Below are 26,468 nucleotides of genomic sequence, written 5' to 3'. Positions count from 1 at the left end.
GTTCACAATACACTCAAGCCAGCCATAATGGCTGACAACAGTGTCTATTAAGTCAATTGCACACAAAGTATTTAAGGTTTTTTAATTTCCCTTCCATTCCCAGAGTACCTCAATCAAAAAAGCCTGCACAATACCAACTGCATAAAGTTGGTACTATTGTAATTTGTAAACAATAACTTAATAACAAATAAAACCACAGAATTACATAGCACATGTAGGCCTAATTATTGTTATACCTATTTCTTAATCTGGTGATATGTTGGTTTATCAGTCTGGGATTGTAACTGTTTTCAAAGTACATAGTCTGCTGTTCTTAGAATACAATGACCCAACTATTTATAACAGTTCCACTGGTGCACAAATGTGCTGCACACTGCAAGCTCTTGAGAAAACACCAGCCTATTGTAGTGTGTTTTCACAGAGTGAAATTGTTTGCATGTGATTGTCCAAATTGCTGAACAGTACGCTATTACAGTTGTTCTTGTTGAGCATGGCTGTCTGCCTTGAACGCACATGGAACCTGCAAACCATTTAAATCAACAGGAATATGGAGCTATTGGTATGAATGAATCTTTTTATGAAATCTTGTTTTATATATATATATATATATATATATATTTAGATTTTATTATTTTAATACGTTTTTAATCAAACATTTGTCATTTTTAATTCAAAGTTGTGTGCCTATATATGCGAAGCTGTCATTAATGAGGATAAAATGATCAATATGTCAGCCAGACAGTTCAGTGGCTGTATTTCTTTAGGGGTGCAGCAGCAGGAGCAGTAGCAGTGCCGTCTTAAAGGGATAGTCCACCCAAAATGAAAGTTCTGTCATCATTTAGTCATGTCGTTCCAAAACCATATGACTTTCTTTCTTCTGTGGAGCTCTAAAAGAGATGTTAGGCAGCATGTTATATAATCAGAATCAGAAGAATAAGAATTAGATTTATTGCCAAGTCTTGGTGAAGTTTATCAATCGCAATCCCATTCAAAGAAAAATTTAAAAAAAAAAAACAACAAGACACAGATAATAAAATAAGACAGGTGATAAATATTTCTCCCATATTTATCATTAAAGTCATTCGGGTTCGGAACAGCATGACAGAATGTCCATCTTTGGGTGAACTGTCACTTTAAACGGGGCAGCTGAAGGGGGAAGTAAAACTCATGTTGCTTGTTTCGCAGCAGTGATTACCACTTTCAGCTCGTGTTCACTGTTATATCGAAAACCGTGTGCAGCGATGGCTCAATAAACCACTGATCGATGATTTTAATGCTGTGAAGTGACAGAGCTGTAGATCAGGATAACAATGCTAAGCTAGCACCAGTTGATCTGATGCCTTCCTGCGTTGAGTGAATGTGTAACTCTTCACCTTTCCCAGGATTAAACATCCGCACTTTCAGCTGAAACAGGATTTGTTTTTACTTCAGACGTACATTTAAACATTTAATCATGGATTCGTTTGAAAGCGGTAAGGCTGCAGCTAATGTGGGTTGTTCATTTAAACGCGAGGTCGTGCACCTCAAAAAAGTTATCGGCTAACATGCTACTGCTAGCCGCGTCGCTTTTTATGTATAATGCAATTTATTTTCCTCAAGTACTGCTCTTGTATTGTGATAACCTGTTTTGATCATGACCTTTGATTTGTGTAAATGAACTAGTTAGTTATGGAGTTGGTTTAGTTAAGTAAGCAAAGATAACATGTATGCAAAGTACAAGCTGGCTAACAGATATATGTATTTAAATTGCCATCAGTGCATCAGCTTCACAAAGTTCATAGTGTGCTTCAACAGGTCATGACAGGACCTCTGATTAAATGGAAATGTATTAGTGTTTATGAGGGGAAGGGAATATAATCGTTAAATTAGATCAGTAATTTGTTTTGTTTACTGTCATTCACGTGATGTCTCACAATGCTCTGCTGTCAGCATCCTCATTTGCCATCTTTATTTTCCCTTTAGTCATCATAACCACATCTGATCTGTCAGTCTGCGTGCATCAGACTCGAATCTCCAGAGTCCCAGGGTTTATGTTTTGCCCAAAATCTTGTCATAGTCTTTGCAAGGTGACATTTGCTGATTTGTGTTTTTATGGCCTTGCGCAAGTGTGACACGCAGGCCAGCTGTCAGTCACTTTTTTAGCACCGTCTTTGCTTATCTTCTAGTTTAGTTAGCTTAAGAGTTTCAGCCATTTAAAGGTCACTGAATAGAGTCTGTCTTTTCTTTCAATTTCAGAACAAAAAGCTTAAAAAAAAACAAACACAACAACAACAAAAAACCTTGTTACTTGTTTTTGTTAACTTCCTGAATGAAAACTTGGCTGTTGAGAAAGTTTCGCTCACAAAACCTGTCAAGAACATATTTGACCCTTTTTTTTAACACTTCTTTTTTCTTTTTTTTTAGTGCAGTCATCACGATTTTTTTCATAGATTACAGTTAAGCACATTCCTCCCAGTTCTAATTACCATAATGCAAAAAATAAACAAAACAAAACCTCATACTATCAAAAACGTACAGTAATGAGAATCACCACTGTAAATAATTGGGATGTGCATTTTTGTGGTAATGAGAATTTAAGTGTGAAATGTGCTTAGTTACCATGAAATCAAATATCCTTATTTTTTTATGGAATATTGCACAAAATGGAATATTTTCCTCTATATTTATGATTTATCGGTGTAGGTAGTTGTTTGGGGGGGGTTAGGTGTGGGGTTTTTTTGTTGTTGTTTTTTTTACATATAATCTTTAGTTAAACTCAGCATGTAAAGTCGTTTCTTCCTAAGTGTAATGTATATCCTAGTGAACCGGCTTTTCAAACAAGAAAAATATAGGACGGATCCTGATTTTGTCCATCGGGAATTGATTGGATTGTTGTGTTTATTGCTTTGATGTCATGTGAGTGACAGGTTGTCCCACCCTCATGCCAGTAAACATGTAATTAGAGAAGAGATGTTGTTTTAGAGAAGAGGGATTTTTTAAATTATTATTATTATTAATAAATTGTGAGCTCACATGAAAAAAAATTATTAATGTGCATAGATAAATAATTCATAATAAGCATCACTGCACTATTCCATAAAACAACAACACCTACACCTATTCAACACCTGTCTATTTTGTTTTCATGGTGACTTTAAAGCGTTAGTTCACCCAAAAATGAAATTTCTGTAACTTTATTAATTACTCACCCTCATGTTGTTTCAGTCCACACCCGTAAGACCTTCGTTCATCTTCTGAACACAAATTAAGATATTTTTGATGAAGTCCAAGAGATGTTTTTTTAATCCTCAATAGAAAGCAATGAAATGACCACATTCACGGTCCAGAAAAGTAGTAAAAACATAATTAAATTAGTCAACGTGACTACAGTGGTTCAACCTTAATTTTATGAAGTGATGAGAATGCTTTTTTTGTGCAAAAACAAAACAAAAATAACTTTATACAACAAATTCATCTCTTCCCGTCATTCTCCTACGCTATTTACATTGCAGCGCTTTCAGGTTCTACGTCAGAACGCCGACTCAGTATCGGCCCATGCTGTTTCCGTGAGCAGCACGACATGTGTGTGATGCTGACGCATGAGCCGGCCAATACTGAGACACGTTCGGATGTAAGCACGTTATCTTTATTCACTGTGAATAAGAATTATGTTGTTTGTTTGATGCTAATTATTTAATAAGATATCACAGCCTATGTATTTTATTATAGAAATTATAGCATAGAAAACATCCTGTTAAAAAAAGGAAAAAAGCAGATCCATGTGTTAGATGACAAAATAAATACATACATATACATACATACATTCTACATATTAGAATTAAATAAACATTTAAACATTACCGCTTTTTAATAGTGTGTATGTATATATGTATGTTTGCTTAAGTTATGACTGAATAATTCACAAACTCTGAACGGTGCTAAACAGTAAATCAGGCATGTTATTGTTAAAAAGAAGTTGAAATTCAGGTCACTTAAAGAACAAGAGTATTTGTGCAGCAGACCTGAGTTTCACCTCATGTCAGCAGTTAGGACACATACATTAGTGGTTTCAAGCAATGTGTTAAACAGTAATTTGATCACTGAAAACTCAGTGCCTTGATTTGTTATTGAGTTAATTTAGTCTAATTCTCTGCTGAAGGAGTAAAAGAGGAACACTGCGGCCAGTCGCTTTATTTTCTGTCAGGGTATTGACAAATCTTATGTAGACAATAGTTTAGCAACATTAAATTTAGTAGTATGAAATGGGTTATGCTGTACATTGGTGGCAGCCTGTGGTCATGGGTAGAAGTATTTACTGAACCAGATCTTACCATTTGTATGCACAGTTAGTTTCACTTTCATTTGTTTGCTTTCTTTAACACTCTGACTTAAACCACTTGTGTAGGCAGACTAGAAAATCGCTCAACTTTTCGGAAAAGTTATTTTAGATGGTATCATGCTTGTCAACAGGAAGTCACTTCAAACAGCGTTGCTTTTGTATTCACTCATGATTTTCTGTTGCTACACTAACCTACAGAAAGAGCTCCACTGCCCAGGAACATGATTGAGAACAGCATGTTTGAGGAAGAGCCAGATGTGGTGGATTTGGCGAAGGAGTCCCCATCCTACCCCATCGACTCAGACGATGTAGTCTATGAACCCCGCAGTTCACGACTGTTAGTCCGAGGCCTTGGAGAAAACGACCTGGATGAAGACGAGGAAGATTACGAATCCTCTGCCCGTCTTCTTGGCATGTCCTTCATGAACCGTAGTTCTAACCAGCGCAGCGCTTCCTCGTCCTACACCCGCCAGCAGCCTTCTGGATCGTGCTCGATGCCTTCAGCTAAGACCACGGTGGTAGGTGTTCTCATCCTGGTAGTGGTGGTCTCCATTTTCATGGTCATTTACTTCGTTCCAGGCTGCACTTTCACCAGAAATGGCTGCCCAAAGACCAATTCAACCATGAACAACGTCTATCCTAATTCCACAAGCGGAGAACGTTTCCCATGGAACGAGTTGAGGTTACCGTCCAGTGTGCATCCTGTGCGTTACGAAATTTCACTCCAACCTGACCTAAAGAACATGACCTTTCAAGGCAGTGTGTCAATCAAAGTGGAAGTGTTGCATGAAACAAAGATTATTGTCCTACACAGTTCTGACTTGAACATAACCAAGGCCACTTTTGAAGGTAAAGAGGTCCATGTCCTGGAGTACAAACCTTGGCTGCAGATTGCCATCGAATTTCCTGAAGATCTTAAGAAGGGGACATATAGTTTGAACATTCACTACACAACAAACTTCTCCAACAGCTATGATGGCTTCTACAACAGCTCCTATGTTGATACAAATGGTACAAAAAGGTATTTGCAGTCCAATTAACCTTTGTGTAACCTTCTGAATAACCTTAGGATAAATTTGAAATAACTATAGCTTCAGTATTCTGATCGACAGTTACTTAGTTATATCTTTATGCCTCTCTAACACTTCTTTTAATTCACTTTCTTCTAGAGTTTTGGCCGCTACTCAGTTTGAGCCCTTGGCAGCCCGCAAGGCTTTCCCTTGTTTTGACGAGCCAGCTTTTAAATCAACTTTTCTAATTAAGATTACCAGAGAACCCAACTATATCAGTCTTTCAAACATGCCCAAGGTAGTTTTATTTATTTATTTATTTATTTACTGTTTTTTTTTTTCCTTTAAATTAAGTTTTTAATACATTAAAGTTTGTTTGTTAGATCATGTTTGTTTTTTATAACATATTTTGTTATATCTATTTTTTGTCATTATATTAAAAAAAAAAATATATATATATATAAATTTTTTCTTTTGTTTGTTAGATCATTTTTTTTATAACATATTTTGTTATATCTATTTTTTTGTCATTTTATATATAAAAAAAAAACTATAATAAATTAACTTTTATTCAGCAAGGATGCATTACATTGGTCAGAAGTGACAGTAAAGTAAAAAATAGTAAAAAAAAAATGCATCACGGTTTCTACAAAAATATTAAGCAGCAAATCAGCATTTAAGAATGATTTCTGAAGGATCATGTGACACTGAAGACTGGAATAATGATGCTGAAAATGTAGCTTTGATATTGCAGGAATAAATTACATTTTAAAATATATTACAATAGAATATCGTTATTTTTGTATTTTTGTTCAAATCCATGCAGTCTTGGTGAGAATAAGAGACTTCTTTCAAAAACATAAAAAAAATCTTTCTGACCCCAAACTGTATTACAGCCTATATTTGTTTTATAAATAATGGTCAGATTTTTTTTCCCTTTATTTTTCTTTTGATAATTTTATAGATTTGTAATTGTATTATCCATAAAATGTTTTGATTTTTTTTTTTTAGGTCAAAACCACGGATTTAAAAAATGGGCTTCAAGAAGACGAGTTTAAGGAAAGTGATACAATGAGCACTTATCTTGTCGCATTTATTGTGGCTGAATTTATTAGTTACAGCAGGAATGTCTCTAATACTACGGTATGTATTCTTCTCAAAATCATTGTCTTGTTTTGAAAATTTTCTGGTAATATATTGCATTATGGTAAAGTTTTTTTTTTTCAAATGTTGTGCAGGTGTCTGTGTATGCCATTCCAGACAAAAAGGAACAAGTGCATTATGCTCTGAACACAGCTGCAAAACTGTTGGAGTTCTACAATACGTTCTTCGAGATCGACTACCCGTTAAGAAAGTTAGGTGAGACGCCTTTCCTTACAAAAACTCTTCAAACAGGGATTATTAGATTCCTACAATAGCTGGATGAATAAAACACTTAAAAGTGATTAATTCTGTCATCTTACATGATTAAGTTTTCTTTCTAAAATCAATAGATTTAGTGGCCATTCCTGACTTCCTCGCCGGAGCCATGGAGAACTGGGGCCTAATCACATTCCGTGAGACAACTTTGCTAGTAGGGAATAATTCCTCCCCTATAGACAAGCAACTGGTGACTTCTGTCATTGCTCATGAACTTGCCCACCAGGTAATTAACATTATAAATTAAGCAACGCTCTCATGGTAATAATAGTCACGTTCAAATGGTTTACAACACACAAAACAGAAATGTCTGAGTTGGTGACTGCTTTACTACAGTAGGTAGTATTGTTTACATCCACCTTTGATTATATTGTGGACCTATTTCAGGTTTACTAAGCAGCAAATGACAATAGTAATATAAAATATAAATTATAAGTCTGAAATGAAGTCTTTCAATTCTAATAAAAAGAAAAGGCGAGTCAGACACGCTATGTTCATTATATTGCTTTTCTCTTTAGTGGTTTGGAAATCTGGTCACTATGAGATGGTGGAATGATCTTTGGCTGAATGAAGGATTTGCAACCTACATGCAGTACATGTCTATTTCAAATGTGTTCCCAGACCTTGACATAGTAAGTTTTAGACTAAATTAATTAAAATACCCTTTGTTTCTTTTAGTACGTTACTTTGTTGTTGTTGTTTGAATGTGTGTCATGTAAAATCTCTATTTTTGATCTTGTGTCTTTCATTTCCAGAACACTGAATTCTTAAATGTTAGATTTAAAGCGCTAGCCAAAGATGCTTTGAACTCGTCCCACCCAGTGTCTACTGTCGTGAGCACCCCAGAGCAGGTGGAAGAGATGTTTGACTCTGTGTCTTATGAGAAGGTATATCATACATTACCTGTTGCTTGTGGAGTGGCTTTAAGTAACCCTCTTTTTGAAAACTGGCACAATGTAATCAGTTGTCATTGATTGTTATTGACTTGTTTCTTGATCTGCCTTTCATTCAAGGGTGCTTCAATACTGCTGATGCTCAATGCAACACTCAGAGATGGGGAGTTTCGAAAAGGAGTGATTGAGTACTTACAAAAGTATAACCGATCAAACACAGAAAGTGAAGATTTATGGAACAGCCTTTCCCAGGTCAGACCTTTTTTACTAGATTGAATTTAAAATGTCCAATTCCTTTCAACATTTACGATAACAAAGCAAACAGTTGTTTTCATCTGAACCCTGTTTTTATTAGCATGCGCTGACATCCATGTTCTCCATAGGTCAGCAAACAAAATGTAAATGTATCTGAGATGATGCACACCTGGACTGTTCGTAAGGGCTTTCCTCTGGTCACAGTGAAGAGGAATGGCACTCAAGTGACATTGTCGCAAGAACATTTCCTTCTGAATGCTGAAAACAGCACGGACGACAGGTAGAGAATTTGAACTGCCACTGTGAACATTGATCTAAAAATGTGTTGTAACGAATTAGTTAGTAGGGTTGTCAAAGTACCGACTTCGGTACCAAGTCGGTACTGACATTTTAAAAATGTGACAATAACCAGCATTTCCTCCTAGCATAACCGGGTGCTAGTTCAGAGCTAGTGCTATATTGCCAGTTCGGAGTTGGTTCAATTGACGAGCCTTCTAAGAACCGGTTTGCCTTTCCACATGCTAGAGAGCCAGGTCTTACCTCAATATATACGTTTCATCTTTCACAGTAATGCTAGCGTGGCAGCGCCAAACACAAACACACCAAGCTTGTTCGAGATGCATCGGCTTCTCACAGACCGATCGGTGCATGACATCGGTCCGCGCAGCTCTGATGCATTTCGAACCAGCCTTTCATTAACTGTGATGGACGTTTCGCTACTATTGATGCTCATGGCTTTGCGAACCTACATCGGCATCCAAAAACAGCAAATCCAATGCGTTCGCGCAGCTCTCCGTAATTTGTATAGATGGAGATTTCAATTGACCCTTCGCTAAGTTACGCCCGAAAACCGCCACAGGCCAATCGTGGTTTAGCAACCGTAACTCGGCGCGGGAGGTCGCATAACCTGATATTGCTGAGTTCAACATGTTCCTGGGTCAACATTTTTGTTGATCCTGGAACAACATTTAAATCAACCAATCAGATTTGAGGGACAAGTTTACAGATTATGTCAAGTTTAGGCTTAAAATCATGAATTGGTGCTTCTACATCAGTGTCATTCATCTATCATTTCCCTCTGATTTTTGGGATAACTTATGGGTAGGGTTAGGTTTAGGGGTAGGAATAGGGTTAAGACTAAATTTTCAGACTAGAATGTTGTTCAAGGATCAACAAAATATGTTGACCCAGGAACGTATCTAACTCAGCAATATCAAGATGTGCCAGGAGGTCTGTCAAGCTTTCGAGCGAGGGAAACATGCCGAAGCGTTGTGCGTATGGATTGTGTAAATCTGATACCCGGTATCCTAAAAGTTTGGATGGGGTGGTGGAATTTTTTCCCTTCCCGAAACCTAAAACCCAAGGGGAGAATTGCCGGTGTTCTGACAATTTGTGCTACCCTGTCAGATTTACAGTAGGTAACAGCAGTAGGTAACAGCAGTAGTTACCTATCAGATTGTGCTTCCAGTGTGATATTAACATGGTTTATGGCTTTATTAACATCTACACCTACCCCAACCCGAAACCTACCCTTATAATAATGCAAGTACAGTAGTGGTAGCACAATATAATATGGCATTTATCGTTAGAACAAGTATAACTGGTCCCACTTTATATTAAGTGGCCTTAACTACTATGTACTTACATCAAAAAATAAGTACACTGTACTTTTTGGGTTCATATTGAATTGCAAAACACATTTGCTGCTATTGAGGTGGGATATGGGTAAGGTTAGGGAAAGCTTTGGCAGTATGGGTAGGTTTAAGGGTGGGGTAAGGTGTAAGGGTTGGGTCAACAGTGTAATTATAAATGTAATTACAGAAATTAATTACAGATCCAATTACATGCAGGTGTTTTTAAAATATAAGTACAATGTAAAAACATGTATGTACACAATAAGTGCATTGTATCAAATGATTAATTTAAATGTAAGGCCACTTAATATAAAGTGGGAGATATTACACCTGTTCGCCAAAAATGACAAATTATCTCCATGGAAATGTCTGACACTGGTGCATACATACTGTAAATGACTTGCCAGGCGCGAAAGCTTGACAGGCGTAGCAACAGTAACTAAGGAGGGCGGGGCTTAGCGAAGGGTCCATTGAGCTGCTTTTATGCTGTTATTAGCTGCTATTTCAAAAATAGCGGTCACAAGTTTCTTGTTGGTCACGGTAACTCCAGGCCCTGACACAAGCGGTTCTTACTTCTAGACCAGCAATGTTTTGGTGCTACTTGTAAACCACTTTTCCTGGTTCAGAGGTTCTGGTTCTGGTGCTTTGGGTGACGAAAGACAAAGAACTGATTTGAAACTAGGCTCTGGCTCTGGACCAGCACTCAAACTGCCTTGGTGGAAAAGGGGTATGATTAGACACGTGCTCAACAGATATGTCTGTGATAGGCTGCAATGATCAACACTTCAAAAACATGTTGTAAATAGACATCTTTGGCGCTCTTCACTGAGCGCTTACACAGATACACATGGGAGCGTTTGAAAGCAGGCATCTATCTGCAGATCCCTAATATATCCGTTGATAGACTTCTGCTTTCAAAAAATGTTTTTTAAGCATTGATCATTGTAGCCAATCACAGACAAATTTGTTGAGCGTGTGAACACAATGGCCAATCAGAGGTGTTTAAGAATCTGCTCAACAGCGCATAAAATGCTAAGGGAAATGTAGGTATCATCACATTTTTAAAATTTCAGTACCTACTTGGTACTGAAGTCGATATCCTATTGGTTAGTAATGTTAGGCTCTTTTTTGCTACTTTAGATATCGTATTTTCCGGAAAATAAGTTGCACATCACTATCAGTCACACCAGGTCAAAACTGTGTTGCTAAAAGAAAAAACAAAGATCGCATCAGTGTATAGGTCATTTTTTTTATTATTACTTTCAGAAATAATGTATAATACCAGTAAATATAACGGAACGTTTACAAACATTATAAAAACTATAAACAAATATACTTTGACTTTGAAATATAAGTCTCAGCATGTTTCAGATGATAAAAAAATGGAAATATTCTCCTGCGAATGTTAGTTTTTAAATTTTTTGTATACCATTCAAAAGTTTGGGCTGAGATTATTTATAATTAATACTTTTATTCTGCAAGGACACATTAAATTGATCAAAAATTTATAAAAAAAAAATTCTATTTCAAATAAATGCTGTTCTTTTGAACTTTTTATTCACCAAAAAATCTTAAAGAAAATGTATCCTGATTTCTACACAAATATTAAGCAGCACAGCTGTTTTAACATAGATAATAAGAAATGTTTCTTGAGCAGCAAATAAGCATATTAGAATGATTTGTGAATGATCATGTGACACTGAAGACTAAAGTACTTCTGTTGGCAGTGACATAAATTTTGTTTTGCAAAGTTTTCTGCTTTAGTTGTTGTGGTGTTGATTCACATTGTTTCTGGAGTATTGTGCAGAATGGTCAGATGCATTTGCACCATGCTTCAAAATGCACAAAATGACCAGCTAATATAATTTCAGTAATCATATCATCAGCACATGGGGGAACTGAACGAGTACTAGTCAGATAAAATCTCTCTTATGACAGGCTTATCATTATTTTCCAGTATACCATAGAAACGTGAAAATATAACCTATAAATACTGAAGCAGAAAAACTGTGAAACACAAAATTTATGTCACTGCCAATACTTTTGGCCATCGATGTAATGGCTGTTGAAAATTCAGCTTTGACATCACAGGAATTACATTTTAAAACATTAAAATAGAAAACAGTCATTTTAAAATATAATAATATTTTACATTTTACACTTAATACTGTTTTTACTGTATTTTTTTATCAAATAAATGCTGTCTTTATTTGAGCAACATTTATTTGCTTCTTACTGACCTCAAACTTCTGAACTGTACTAGTGTATGTGGTGGGATAGAGTAGTCTTATTTGTTTTAAGATGCCAGAGGTTTAAACAAGCTCTGTTATACTGATCCATTTAAAAAGCAATCTTTATGTGAAGTCAATCTGTCTTAATCTTGAATGATAATTGATCGAATTCTGTGTCGCCTACAGCAGCTTGTGGCATATTCCCCTGACATATGTGAACGAAAGCTGTAGTGTTCGCAGCTCCTGCAAACAAGTGTTCCATCTCAAGGACAAAACAGGTGAGTATTGTCCTTAGGACTGAGTGTACTGACATAGATGGATGTTTCCAACTACTGGAAATGATAATACATTGCTTTAAATCTTTTCCAGCCATATTAAAGCTTCCAGCTAAGGTGAAGTGGTTGAAGTTCAACTTCAGGAGTGAAGGCTTCTACATAGTGCATTATGATGTGGAGGGATGGAAGGACTTGATTGAGGCTTTGCAGAATGTGACTGTCCTCCCCTGTGAAGACAGAGCAGCTCTCATCAATAACATCTTTGCTCTTTCCAGGTAGATCTGATTTTAAATGAAGGGTTAAAGTTATTAGATAAGACTTTAATGCTACAGGATCCCCACAATTATGGAAAACCTGAAATTAAAATATTTTTAATAGATAAAATATTCCATCATGCACATTTTTTAATATACTCAAGAATATTTTCTGCAGTTTAATACTAATTGATTTGTCTGTTTTAATTTTTTTTTTTTTTTTTTTTTTTTTTGAAATACACTACCATTTAAAAGTTTGAGGTTGGTAAGATTTTTATGTCTCTTATGCTCACCCCGGCTGCATTCATTTGATCGAAATTACAGTATTATTCTGTTGTAATATATTTTAAAATGTAATTTATTCCTTTGATAGCAAAGCTAAATTTTCAGCATTACTCCAGGCTTCGGTGTCACATGATCCTCCAGAAATCATTCTAATATGCTGATTTGCTGCTCCAGAAACATTTCTTATTATCAATGTTAAAAAAAACAAAACAAAAAACATGCTGCTTAATGTTTTTATAAAGTTTTTCCATTAGTCTTTGAAGTATAAAAAAGTTCAAAGAACGACTAGAAGTCCTTGCTGAATAAAAGTATTAATTTCTTTAAAAAAAAAAAAAAAAACTTTTTGAGAAATCATGTATATGCCTCAGTAAATAAGTGAAAATAAAGAATATTGTTAGTTAGATGTTTGGGATGCTTAATTATGCTTCGTATTTCCTCCAGATTGGGCAAGGTGTCCTTCAGGCAGGTCTTAAACCTAATGAACTACATCAAAAACGAGACAGAGACGGCTCCTCTGACTGAAGCTCTCTTCCAACTTGGTCAGATTTACAGATTGCTGGACAAAAGATCAGAGTTAAACTTGGCCTCTAGAATGAAGGTAGGTACATCATTTGTTTTATGTAGCTGTTGTATTCAAAAGTCTCTCTTTATTTCATCTTATGAAAATGTATTTATAGTTCTAAAACTTGTTTGAATTCAATCTTTGCAGAGTTACATTGACGATCATTTTGGAAGTTTGATGGAGAGTCAGTCATGGGAACTGGAATCTTCTGTGTCGAAGATGACGCTTCGGTCTGCCCTGCTGGAGATGGCATGTTCCCTCAACAGACTCAGCTGCACAACACAGGCCAAACATCTGTTTGATCAGTGGGTCAATTCCAACAAGACTTTTCAGTAAGTTTGAGTAGCGATATACCAGTTACCCTTGGCTGAATTATTTGCTCTTCATTAGCTAATAACTTATGTGATTTGCAAAAAAGTATTTGTTAATCTGCAAAGAGAAGGAAGGAGCCATTGTCTAAAGCCCTTGGCTCTTGTACTCCTCACTGCAGTTTTTCTCGAGAACAGAGGAAAATGTTGTAATATGCTGTTGTTTTAGGATTCCTAGTGATCTCATGACAACAGTCTTCAAAGTTGGTGCCCAAACAGAAGATGGATGGGATGTGCTTCTAAGCACATATAAACACTCCATCTGTGACGCAGAGAAGCGCAAGACACTGGAAGCATTGGCCAGCACTCAGGATGTACGGAAAATCATTTGGTAAGGCTGGGCGACATGTTCTGTTGAAGGGAAAATTCTTTCGAGCTGTCAGCACATGCAATACTGAATTTCATTTGGTTTTCCATTTTAGGATTCTACAGAAAAGTCTTGATGGAAGTGAGATTCAAACTCAGGAATTTCCTTTGGTGATCCACACAATCTGCAAGAACTTTGCTGGCTACCTCTACGCTTGGGATTTTGTGAAGGAGAATTGGGGGAAAATCACTCAAAAGTGAGTGGTGAACTTTTCATATTTTAAAGAATCAAAGAACCCCTGGAAGTTTTTAGCAACATTTTGAATCCACACATATTTAATGTAAATATCATTACACCTTTTGGTCTTTACATGCATCATGTACACTGATAATGCATTAATAACAATAACATACAGTAATGACATAATAATAACAGACAAAAAGGTCATGAAAACACCCTAAAGGGATAGTTCACCCAAAAATGAAAATTATCCCATGATTTATTCACCCTCAATCTTCTTTCAGACGAACACAATCTGAGATATATTTAAAAATAGTCTTAGTCCTCCAAGGTTTATAATGGTTGTGAATGGGGGGCCGAGTTTTGAAGTCAAAAGTAATGCATCCGTTCATTAAAAAAAAGTAATCCATACGACTCCAGGGGGTTAATAAAGTCCTTCTGAAGTGAAGCGATGCATTTTTGTATGAAAAATATCCACATTTAAAACGTTATAAATTTAAATAACTAGCTTCCTGGTGGATTACTGTACACAGAATGCACAGATCGTAGTATTTTAAGCTTAGACGCATCTTGCGGTTCAAACAAATAGGGTTGGGCAACAAATTTAAGCTCGTCTTCTCTTATATTGAAATCCTCTGAAATTTCTCTTTAGAAATTATAATTTTAGATTTATGTGACCGGTGATTTGTTTTGCTCTATCCTAGGGCTGGGCGATCTATCGCATGCGATTGTCACGCGCATTTTGTCAGTAAAGCCGGTTCCCTGATTACCGCTAAATCGTCATCACCTGCTTTCAAATGGAGCTGCATTTAATAGACAGAGCCGTAGTTCACTGACAAGCTACGCAATATCGAGTTCATTATTGAAGGCGATTCATCTGCGATTTGAATGCGATATTGCGTGGCTTGTCAGTGATCTACGGCTCTGTCTATTAAATGCCGCTCCATTTGAAAGCAGGTGATGGCGATTTAGCGGTAATCAGGGAACCGGCTTTACTGACGAAATGCGCGTGACAATCGCATGCGATATATCGCCCAGCCCTACTCTATCCTCTGTGCCTCCGCGTTCATCATTACGTTGAGCATCAGGTCAAAGGATACTCTTCCACCGCAAGCCGCTAGGTAAAACGCTGCCCCCCATTCACAACCATTATAAACCTTGGAGGACTAAGGATATTTTTAAATATATCTCTGATTGTATTTGTCTGAAAGAAGTCATATACACCTAGGATTGCTTGAGGGTGAATAAATTATGGGATCATTTTTTGGGTGAACTATCCCTTTAAACAGTGTTCATTTAGTAAAAAAATATAAACACTATAGATATAGTTGTGGTCAGAATTATTGACACCTTTGGTAAATATGATCAAAGATGACTATAAAAATAAATCTGCATTGTTTATCTTTTTGTTCTTTAATTCATAAAATTAGCGAAAATCTAACCTTTCATTGAAGAAAAAGAATTGAAAGTGGGGGGAAAATCACATTATGAAATAAATGTTTTTCTCCAAAACACGTTGGCCACAATTATTGGCACCCCTAGAATTTTTTATGAGTAAAATATCTCTGAAGTATATTCCCGTTCATATTAACATTTTTTTTTTAGCACACAAGGGTGATCATGAACATGAAATTGCTCAGCAAGCATAATAATTTACTATCACACGAGTATACTCCTGTTTCTCCGAGTATTGGCATGATTGAAAATGTAACAGTTTCAAACAAAGCCACACCAAAACTGTTGCGCGTCGCCAAGCAACAGTGATTCCTGAATGAATCTGCGTTTTGAACGACTGAATGAATAACTCGCACATTAAGATTTACCGCCACCTACTGGCTGTAAATGTAATACATTTATTTTCATATTTACAATTTACATAGACTATTTTTACTTAAAATATCAAACTTTTAAATGTAAATTTTTTACATATTTCTAAATTCAAAATAATTATATTTAAAAACATTTGTACAACATTATTTACCAATGAGCTGCATTAAGCAGTCTATGTAAATGTGTCTAAAAAACACTTCAGATGGAGCTTCTGTGCCACCTCTGCAGTGCAATAATTTTAGATGATTTATTTTGATTGCTAACAGCCTGACTGGGTCTTATTGTTCTAATTGAATTCATCATTTAACATTCAAAAACAATTTTTCTATTTTAATTTAAGAAATTGATGAAATATAATGCATACATTTAATAAGATTAGAAAAAAGTGCTCTTATAATGGTAAAAATGCCTGTGGAAATTAATTTAAAGGGGCAAATATTGCCCGGTAATTGGAAAGTTAGTGTCTGTTATTTATCAGAAAGTGCTCCTAAATTTTTGACTGTGCTCCTAAATTTTTTTTTATTAGAAAAATATTACCGTAGAGCCCTGCAAAGAATATAGTTCTGATGTGCAGCAAAAGATTGTTGAGCTTCATAAAATAGAAAGTGGCTGTAAGAAAATAGCTAAACCATTGAAAATCCCCATTTCCACTATCAGGGCAATAATTAAGAATTTCCAATCAACTAAAGATGTTACAAATCTGGCCTGGAAGAGGACGTGTGTCTAAATCGTCCTAATGCGCAGTGAGGAGGAAAGTTTGAGTGGCCAAAGACTCTCCAAGGATCATAGCTGAAGAATTGCAGAGATCAGTTGAGTCTTGAGTCTCAGAAAGCCTAAAAAAAAAATTATCAAACAGCACCTACATCCCCACAAATTGTTTCGGAGGGTTTCAAGAAAAATCCTCTGCTCTCATCCAGACACAAATCTCCAGCATATTCAGTTGTCAGATAAGACTGGAACTTCAAAAGGAACCTGGTTCAATGGTCATATGAAACTAAAAAAAAGACCTTTTTGGCAGCAAACCCACCAGATGGGTTTGGTGCACACATGGATAAAAAGTACCCCATGCCCACGGTTAAATATACTGCTGGATCTTTAATGTTGTGGGCCTATTTTTCTGCTGGAGGTCCTGGACATCTTGTTTAGATACATGGCATCATGGATTCTATCAAATACCAACAGATAAAAAATCAAAACCTGACCGCTTCTGCTAGAAATCCAATAATGGGCTGTGGTTGGATCATCCATCAGGACAATGATCCAAAACAAACATCAAAACCAACACAAAAATGGGTCACTGAGCACAAAATGAAGCTTCTGCCATGACCATCCCAGTCTTCCGACCTAAAGAAAATGAGTGGAGTGAACTGAAGAGAAGAAGCATCAACATGGAGCTGGTAATCTGAAGGATCTGGAGAGATTCATTGAAGGAATGGTCTCTGATCTCTTGTCAGGTGTTCTCCAAACTCATCAGGCATTATAGAAGACGACTCAGTGATGTTATCTTGGGAAAAGGAGGTTGCAAAAAGTATTGAATAAAAGGATGCCAATAATTGTGGCCAACGTGTTTTGGAGAAAAACCTTTATTTCATAATGTGTTTTTTTTTTTTTTTTTTTTTTTTCCCCACTTTCAATTATTTTCCTTCAATGAAAGGTTCGTTTTTTGCTAATTTTATGAATTAAAGATCAAAAGGATAAACAGTGCAGATTGATTTTTATAGTCATCTTTGATCATATTTATCAAGGGTGCCAATAATTCTGACCACAACTGTATATACTACTAAATCAGCAAATTAGAATGAATGATTTCTGAAGTATCATGTGAAACTGAAGACTGGAGTAATGGCTGCTTTCATTACATTTTTATTACATTTTCAATTTATATTAAAGTAGAACGCAATCAGTTTGCAATGTATTTTTCATCAAATAGTGCAGTCTTGGTGATCATAAAAGCATAATTAAGCATAATTTTGATGCCAGGACTGTAAGAAAAACCTTGATAAATATGGAAATGCAAATCAATAAACCACATGAAAGAAAATGCATGTAAAACCTTTAAATGTGTTTTTTACAATGAGCTGGTTTTGCAAATGTATCAGTTGGTTAATTGTATGTCAAAGCATTCAATGTATAATTTAATGTTTTTTTCTTTTCCTTTTTTTTCATGTAAGGTTTTCTATCGGATCCTTTGCCATTCAGAACATCATCATGTCCGCAACCAGTCAATTTTCCACAAAAACGCATCTCATGGAGGTCTGGTCATCCAAAAAAAGAGCCTCATAACTTTAATAAAATGAACAAAATTGGATTTTAATTCATGTTTTTATACTAAATTATTATTTTCCACCCTTCTCATCCAGGCCCAGAACTTCTTCAGTTCTCTGGGGGCGAAAGGTTCTCAGATGAGGATCGTGCAGGAAGCCACTGAGACCATTAAGCAGAACATGCGATGGATGGAGAAGAACTTGGACACGCTCCAGCACTGGTTGTAGTGCGAGGAGGAGACATGACAGCTCCTCTCTTGTGCCTCTCACTCCCTCAGGTGATGTCACCGGGCACATGCAGGTGTGAGTGATATTACCATGACAACAGCCAGAGCCATAAATGTACAAACGTTAGGTCAAACTCAAGACAGAAGGGCAGATTTACTTGGATGTAAAGGGCCGTTTAAAAACATTTCTTTTCAGGGCGTCTAATAGGGAATTTTCCTGAGTACTCCAGTGAGCTGTGACCTAGCAAGAAGCTTACTAGATATCTGTCTGAGAACATTTAGCCTTTAATACTAGCTATGTAAATGAACAAGTCTGGATATTAAGCGTAAAGCAGATATATGTTCTTTCTTCCTTCAAGTTGAGTGAAATGAAAGCGTAAAGTCAGCAGCATATGATTTCCTGTGTCATAACTTGAGTGTTGCTGCTTGGGAAAGGTTGATGTGTTTTCTTCTTGCGGTTCACTTGGGGGGCCCCAACTCGGTATGTGTATGGCTCTGGCCTCAAGCACTATTTGCACTATTCAAAAATTCAGCTTGCTCAGGGCAAATCTGGTTCTTGTTGAAATATCATGATGCATTTAGTCCCTTTTACTTAATGTCGGTGGCTATAGACCAAAACCTCCCATCAGTATCTCTTAAATATGCCCTTACTACGCATTGCCAAAATAATAGCTGCCTAGTGAAATACTGAAATCATGCTATAGGAGAAATATCAAGACAAGCCCCATTCTTCTAAGTATAAAAGTTTTATTTATGTATGTGGCCGTGATGTTTTTAATCATTTGCATAGTCTGCAATGCTTGTAATCCAGCACTGTGTAAATGTTATTGCCTGAGAAATGTTCCAAATTTCATCCTTTGCACAAGACGTATTTTGAAATTTAGTTTAGAGTTGAGTGTGTATATTATGTTTTATTTGTGCAGGCTTGGATATAGGTAAAAGAGAGTTTGCTTGTTTGTTGTCATTGGAAAGATTAAGTTAGCTTTTCTAAAACATAAGTGTGGATTTTATTTTGGATTTTGCTATGCACATTCTGATGACGCTGAAATATTTAAAAAAAAATTGTTTTATATATATATATATATATATATATATATATATATATATATATATATATATATATATATATATATATATATACACAAGAGGCAAAGGAAATGTAAACTCTGTGGTTTTACCTATATGATTTGACTCAGAGAAATATGTTTGTTAGCAAGTCTTTGTGTACAGAGCTTTAATTAAGGATAATTCGGTATTGTCAAATTGCTACAAGACAAAAAAGGCGTCTAAAGTCACATCACTGATGGAGAGTTGTTACGTTTTCAATCCTTGCTGATCTTCACTGGTTACTACTGATTTGTACTGTTCAAGGATTGAAAGGTTTTTTTTTGTGTGTGATGTGTTTTCTTCACATATTTTCCTCACTGATTTTCTAGCGATTCAGGATTTTTTATTTTTTTTTGCAGTATATTTCAAATGCTTTTAGTTTGTCAAAAAATATGGAGTCAAAAACAGTATCACATCCTCACACAAATGCATGGGTCAAGATGCACATTTATCCACCTTTTTGTAAACTCATAATACAGACCACAAATACATTTAATGAACAGAATCTACTGGGATATTATCATGAGATGATATGTGTGAATATTTGTGCATTTTTATGCATGCATTTTTAATATTGTTTTAACTCCATACATACAGTAGATGTTAGGTTCTTTCCATGTATGAGTGTGAAAATCTGTGCTCACTCTGTCTAAAGCTCACAGTAATACCAGGTTTTTGTTTATAGCTCAGTGCTTTGACCTCATAAAATGTCAAATATGACTGGTACATAGTAATACAGCTGGTACATTGTTATTATTTTGTATGCAGCAGTTGTAATTTTACTCTTTTTTTCATCAGATTTATTCATATATTTGTGATGGAAGTGAATGATAAGTCTTTGAAGGAAGGCCAATGGCAACATTGTTACACTGTAATGAACACTTCTAATGTCAGGTTGGAGCGTTACAGTTATCGATCGAATGTATTCATGTTTGTTACTATGAATCTGTTTAAACACAAACATTATGATTGTAATTCCCATGTGTCTGAATTCATCTGGATTTACAATATGGTTAATTAAACACAATGAAGTGTTAAAAATACAGTGTATCTATCTGTTGAATCAGTTTTCTCAAATTATTTAGATGTCACCATTTCTTAATTTATGATTCATATGAACCTTTTGATTTCTGTAATGTCCATCATGAGGTGTTTTGTGTTATTGGCTGCCATTCACAAAATAAGTATATATGTAATAATTTTCCCCCTGAAATGTTTCATTGTGCCTGTAACAGGCTGCTTTATAGAAATGCTAGCTGTTTGGGCAAAATTCCAGATGTTAAACTGTTAAACTTGACAGATAGTTAAAAGGAGAAATATGTTTTTGCTTGTGAAACATTTGCTGTGTTAAATGGCTTGAAAAGCTTATCATGCCTAAAGAAACTAGATTTATTTGCTTGAACAGGTTGCAGGGGAAATTGTCTTATTTTCTGTTGTCAAACAGCTTTACACTGGGTTTGGATTCTAAGTTTTTAAGATGTTGCTTCATGAAAAACCACTGACCCATCTTTATAAAAGACAAAAAATAAAAAAACATTTTGTGCACAAATTCCACACGTTTTCTTTCTAGATATTCAGTAGATGGCACTGTTCTCTCTCTTGTTCTCTTGTTCTTTTTTCTAAACATTTACAAGGTGCAAGGATCAAGGAAAACAATATAATGTGAAATAAGTAAATAAGATCTGTTAATAAAAAAATACAAATGCATATGCTCCATATAATATTTGTATTTATAAATATTTATATGTATACTATAATGATACGATTTTTGTTGGAGCTGCTGTTTGTTAAAGTAATAGCAACTGGGTGAATAAAAGAGCTTTCAGAATTTGGTTTTATTTTGGTGTTTGCAGGAAGAGTTTTGCAAGTGTTGTTTTAAGATTTAAAGTAGAGCACAAGTAGCGTAGTCAACATGAAGCATAAATTATTTGGTCAGATGAGTTTCTTAAATGTTTGGCATGCCATAATCAAGTGTTTGACCCATTATTTACAGGAAATAAATCATCATCTGAGGTCACGAGAAGCAATTTATCACTGGAGGTAGTGTTGCCATACTTGCTTATTTAGATCGCATTTGGGTTTGCTTTTAATTAAGTTGCTTATAAATATGCAGTTTTGGAGGCCTTATTTCCAAAATACAATTGTGTATTGGGGCTTATTTTGGTGAGGCTAGTAGCTTATTTTGGGCTTCTTGTGTGAAACCCAGGTGCTTGTTAGTAGTTGGGTTCAGTTGTAAAGCTATCATTCACTAGATATTTTTGTTATAGCACGTGTGTGAAGACTTGCTAAATGCATGAATGTAAATTAAGACCTGCAAGTCTACCTGCGCAAGTCCATTGAGCAGGAACACTGAGCCTCCAAGTTCTCTGATATATCTCCATAGGCACAAACTCTATTTTACAGAGGTACAATGTACCCTATGAACCCTGGGTACAGTAAATTCTCTGTGCTGAACTCTCTTTCTTAGCGGTTAAAAATTCATTCCTTGTTTTAGTTCTATCCTTTGCTAGTCAGTCTAATCTCAATGTACTGGCTCTGAGACTTGGATATATGCAGAAAACACTAATTCCTGCAGCCCTCTTCTCTAATTTCACATTCTCCCACAATGCTTGCCTGACCAGGCTGTAATTACTGTTACTGATCCTGTTAAATTTCACTTTTTGTTATATATCTTGGTCACAAGGTCAACTGGGTAACTTCATTTATAAGCCAGACTTACTTTTTCCCAAGACGATGACACTCCATTTGTGGTTTTTGGTGATTTAAACATCCACTAGCAAACCACAAGTGACTTACAGTACACTCCAGGCCTCAATTGGCCTTTTGGCGTTCTCAGACGACACTGCATCACTCATTACAGTACATTACTAAATGGGCCCAGGAACACTTCCAGAAACCACTGTCGGTAAACACAATCCACCGTGCCATCTGCAGATGCCAACTAAAGCTCTGTCATGCAAAAAGGATGCCATATGTGAACATGGCCCAGAAGCGCCGTCATGTCCTGTGGGCCAAGGCTCATTTAAAATGGACTATTTCAAAGTGGAAAAAATTGTTTAATGGTCAGATAAGTCCAAATTTGTCATTCTTGTTGGAAATCATGAACGCCATGTCCTCCAGGCTAAAGAGGAGGGAGACCTTCCAGCGTGTTATCAGTGTTCAGTTCAAAAGCCAGCATCTCGATACCTTGGAATGCATCCTCCGAAGGCAGCATTTCAGCCTGATTACCAGGTCACGTTTTTCCCTAATTGAATATCCAGTTTTACTTGGAAAATGTCACATCACGATGGTATGGGGGTGCATAAGTGCATACAGTATACAATATGGGCAGCTTGCATGTTTTGGAAGGCACTATGAATGCTGAAAGGTATATAAAGGTTTTAGAGCAACATATGCTCCACTCCAGACTACATCTATTTCAGAGAAGGCCTTGTGTATTTCAGCAGGACAATGCAAAACCACATACTGCAGCTATTACAACAGCATGGCTTTGTCGTAGAAGAGTCCAGGAGCTGAATTGGCCTGCCTACAGTCCAGATCTTTCACCTACAGAGAAAAATACATCAAAGACGACCACAAACTCTTCAGCAGCTGGAAACCTATATCAGGCAAGAATGGGACCAAACACCAAAACTCCAGAAACTCATAATATCAATGCCCAGATGTCTTCAAACTGTTTTGAAAAGAACAGGAGATGCCACACTATGGTAAACATGCCCCCGTCCCAACTATTTTGAGACCTATAACAGGCATAAAATTTGAAATGAGCTCATTTTGTCCAAAAATTGTAAAATTTCTCATTTTAAACATTTGTTATCTATGTTCTACTGTGAATAAAATATTGGCTAATGTGATTTGAAAGTCTTTGTTTTCATTTTATTCAAATTTAAAAAACGTCCCAACATTTCCGGAATTCGGGTTGTAGATTCTATATGACAATATTACATCTAAAGTATAGTTAAGACAATAAGTGGGTCAGACACGTGTTGTCTAACTCCAGTAGAGATTAGAAAGTCTATAAATGGCAATACCAATGCGTCTTTTTTATTATCTACATGGATATTAAAATCGCTAACAATTTAGACTTTATCCGCAGCCAGTACTAACTCAGATACAAAATCAGCTAATTATTTGATAATAAATCATTTGATGATAAAAATTGACAATAAATTATTTCATGATAAATCATTTGAAGTCTGTCAAATGTCAAACAGGATTTATCACTTACACTAGATAGCATTACATAAAGTACCATCACTTCAAAAGAATTACACAACTAGACCTCTGATTAATACTGAAAATATTACTATAAATTACAGCAACACCTCCCCTTTTGCCTTTTAGATGATGCTCATGTTTATAACAGTAGGCTAATCTTGGGGGTAGACTCATTTAATGTAATGTAATCATCTTGTTTTAGCCAGGTTTCTGTCAAACATGATGGAATATTTTATTTATCCTATAGAAAACAATTGTAGAATTAGTTTGCTTACTATAAAAGCCAGAAGTGTTTTGAGGCCTCATGGCCTATGTGACTGTGATTACAAGGGTCAAATGTATCTGAGTAGTTAGCTTGGCCACTAAGCATATTTTGCTTAGTCTGGGATTTTTCCAGTAGACAACAGGTGGCTGTGAACTGAATAAGACCATTATTAAGATGTGTGAAGTAAATATCACTTGGAGGCTTCTTGCCTCTGGGTAGTGTTGATTGTTTTCTTTGAGACCAGAAATGAAGGGACATTGAATTTGCCACAACAAACACAGCACATCTGGGTCATTCTGTGACAAATCAACTAGAGGTCCCTGGCTCAATTTTTTTATTTTGTTAATATTTTTTCTGTTGAAAGACAAACATAAATAGTGATGAAAGCCAAAATATTAAATTAAACAGATGTACAGTGGTGTGAAAAGTGCTTGCCCCCTTTCTGATTTTTTATTTTTTTTTTCATGTTTTTCACACTTTAATGTTTCAGATCATCAAACCAATTTAAATATGAATCAAAGATAACACAAGTAAACACAACATTCAGTTTTTAAATGAAGGTTTTTATTATGAAGGGAATAAAGGCCCTGTGTGAAAAAGTGCTTGCCCCCTAAACCTAATAACTGGTTGGGCCACCATTAGCAGCAACAACTGCAATCAGGCGTTTTCGATGAGTCTGTGGAGGAATTTTGGTACACTCATCTTTGCAGAATTGTTGTAATTCAGCCACATTGGAGGGTTTGAGCGTGAACCGCCTTTTTAAGGTCATGCATCTTTTTAAGGTCACAGCATATCAATAGGATTGAGGTCAGGACTTTGACTAGGCCACTCCAAAGTCTTCATTTTGTTTTTCTTCAGCCATTCATAGGTGGACTTGCTGGTGTGTTTTGGATCATTGTCCTGCTGCAGAACCCAAGTTCACTTCAGCTTGAGGTCACAAACGATGGCCAGACATTGTCCTTCAGGATTTTTTGGTAGACAGCAGAATTCATGGTTCCATGGTTATCACAGCAAGTCTTCCAGGTCCTGAAGCAGCAGAACAGCTCCAGACCATCACACTACCACCACCATATTTTACTGTTGGTATGATGTTCTTTTTCTGAAATGTTGTGTTAATTTTTCACTAGACGTAATGGGACACTCACCTTCCAAAAAGTTCAGCTTTTGTCTCGTCAGTCCACAGAGTATTTTCCCAAAAGTCTTAGGGATCAACAAGATGTTTTCTGGCAAAACTGAGATGAGCCTTTATGTTCTTTTTGCTCAGCAGCGGTTTTCATCTTGGAACTCTGCCATACAGGCCATTTTTGCCCAGCTTTTTTCTTATGGTGGAGTCATGAACACTGACCTTAACTGAGGCAAGTGAGGCCTGCAGTTCTTTGGATGTTGTTGTGGGGTCTTTTGTGACCTCTTGGATGAGTCGTCGCTGCGCTCTTGGGGTCATTATGGTCAGACGGCCACTCCTGGAAGGTTCACCACTGTTCCATGTTTTCGCCATTTGTGAATAATGTCTCTCACTGTGGTTCGCTGGAGTCCCAAAGCTTTAGAAATAGCTTTATAACCTTTTCCAGACTGATAGATCTTAATTACTTTCTTTCTCATTTGTTCCTAAATTTCTTTGGATCTCAACATGATGTGTAGCTTTTGAGGATCTTTTGGTCTATTTCACTTTGTCAGGCAGGTCCTATGAGGTCTGAAAACGCGCCGGCGCGTTTTGCAGGTTTTTTTTCACATTGCAGCAAAACAGACTTAAAATACTCCGTCATTTCTTGTCATAGAGATATAAGTAATATATCAATTGAAACTATAGAATATCTTCTTTTATTTGTGTACACTCAGAGTAAAAACACAATGTTGTGCTTTTTGTAAAATAAAGAAAACTAACATGATGCATGATCTCTCCTCTCGCTCTGAACGAAGTCCAATCTGATAGTTCTCAGAAAATGAACTGTAACATTCTGTGTTTATGTAATCTGTATGAAAAGAGAGCCATGTCAGAAGTCTGTGATTCAGCTCATTATCCGCTAATGCGGCCACGTCCACGGAGCCAGCGCTATTCAGACGCAAATTCAGTCAATACATGCATTCATCGTCTCAATCGTGTATTTATTGTCTTGAAAAGTGTTTATTTGGATGCTAAAGCAATGGTTAGCGATCTCTAGAAGACATGCCGTTAGTTCCTAGTTCCTTTTCTTCTTTATATTATGAATTTGTGGACTAAAGGTGTAAAGAGCGCCCTCCGGCTGCAAGTATGAATTAAAAACACAGTATCCAGCACTCATAGTGATGACAATAAATATTATTTCTCAGTATAGAAAATTGACATAAATATATAAGAATCCATCAATATTTCTCCAAATGTGCATGCTTTTAAGCTAAAAGCCTATATGAAATGCCATAGAAGTAACATAATTGTTCAGACACTTTGCACCACAGAAATACATTATATTTTAAAGAATATAATAGAATACCATTATTTTAAATTGTAATAATATTTCACAGTATTGCT

General features: G+C 36.1%; 1 protein-coding gene across 2 annotated transcripts; it reads left to right on the top strand.

Annotated features, from left to right (window-relative positions):
• The first annotated feature begins 1,125 nt into the window (after positions 1-1,125).
• Positions 1,126-21,028, top strand: LOC125267531 (leucyl/cystinyl aminopeptidase). Of its 2 annotated transcripts, none has more exons than XM_048189258.1 (18): positions 1,126-1,472; positions 4,517-5,339; positions 5,488-5,626; positions 6,340-6,471; positions 6,567-6,687; positions 6,822-6,973; positions 7,266-7,379; positions 7,503-7,634; positions 7,761-7,892; positions 8,024-8,175; positions 11,950-12,038; positions 12,130-12,310; positions 13,016-13,172; positions 13,284-13,468; positions 13,674-13,835; positions 13,927-14,067; positions 18,053-18,134; positions 18,242-21,028. In XM_048189258.1, exons 1-18 carry the CDS (start codon positions 1,454-1,456, stop codon positions 18,371-18,373), a joined length of 3,045 nt encoding a protein of 1,014 aa, XP_048045215.1. In that variant the 5' UTR covers positions 1,126-1,453; the 3' UTR covers positions 18,374-21,028. The 2 variants fall into 2 exon arrangements, with proteins under 2 accessions (XP_048045215.1, XP_048045214.1); XM_048189257.1 differs by having other exon boundaries at positions 1,127-1,472; positions 11,947-12,038.
• The last annotated feature ends 5,440 nt before the right edge of the window (positions 21,029-26,468 follow it).

The sequence above is a fragment of the Megalobrama amblycephala genome, linkage group LG4 (genome assembly GCF_018812025.1).
Source record: "Megalobrama amblycephala isolate DHTTF-2021 linkage group LG4, ASM1881202v1, whole genome shotgun sequence".
NCBI classification, from domain to species: domain Eukaryota; kingdom Metazoa; phylum Chordata; class Actinopteri; order Cypriniformes; family Xenocyprididae; genus Megalobrama; species Megalobrama amblycephala.
The sequence above is the reverse complement of the archived record's forward strand: the minus strand, read 5'-3'. Positions and strand labels throughout refer to the sequence as shown.

Bases quoted from the DNA above. Each gene is read 5' to 3' on its own strand.
- LOC125267531 (XM_048189257.1), top strand. The intron at 12,311-13,015 runs GTAGATCTGATT...TATTTCCTCCAG, and splicing joins AACATCTTTGCTCTTTCCAG to ATTGGGCAAGGTGTCCTTCA. The intron at 13,469-13,673 runs GTAAGTTTGAGT...CTGTTGTTTTAG, and splicing joins AATTCCAACAAGACTTTTCA to GATTCCTAGTGATCTCATGA.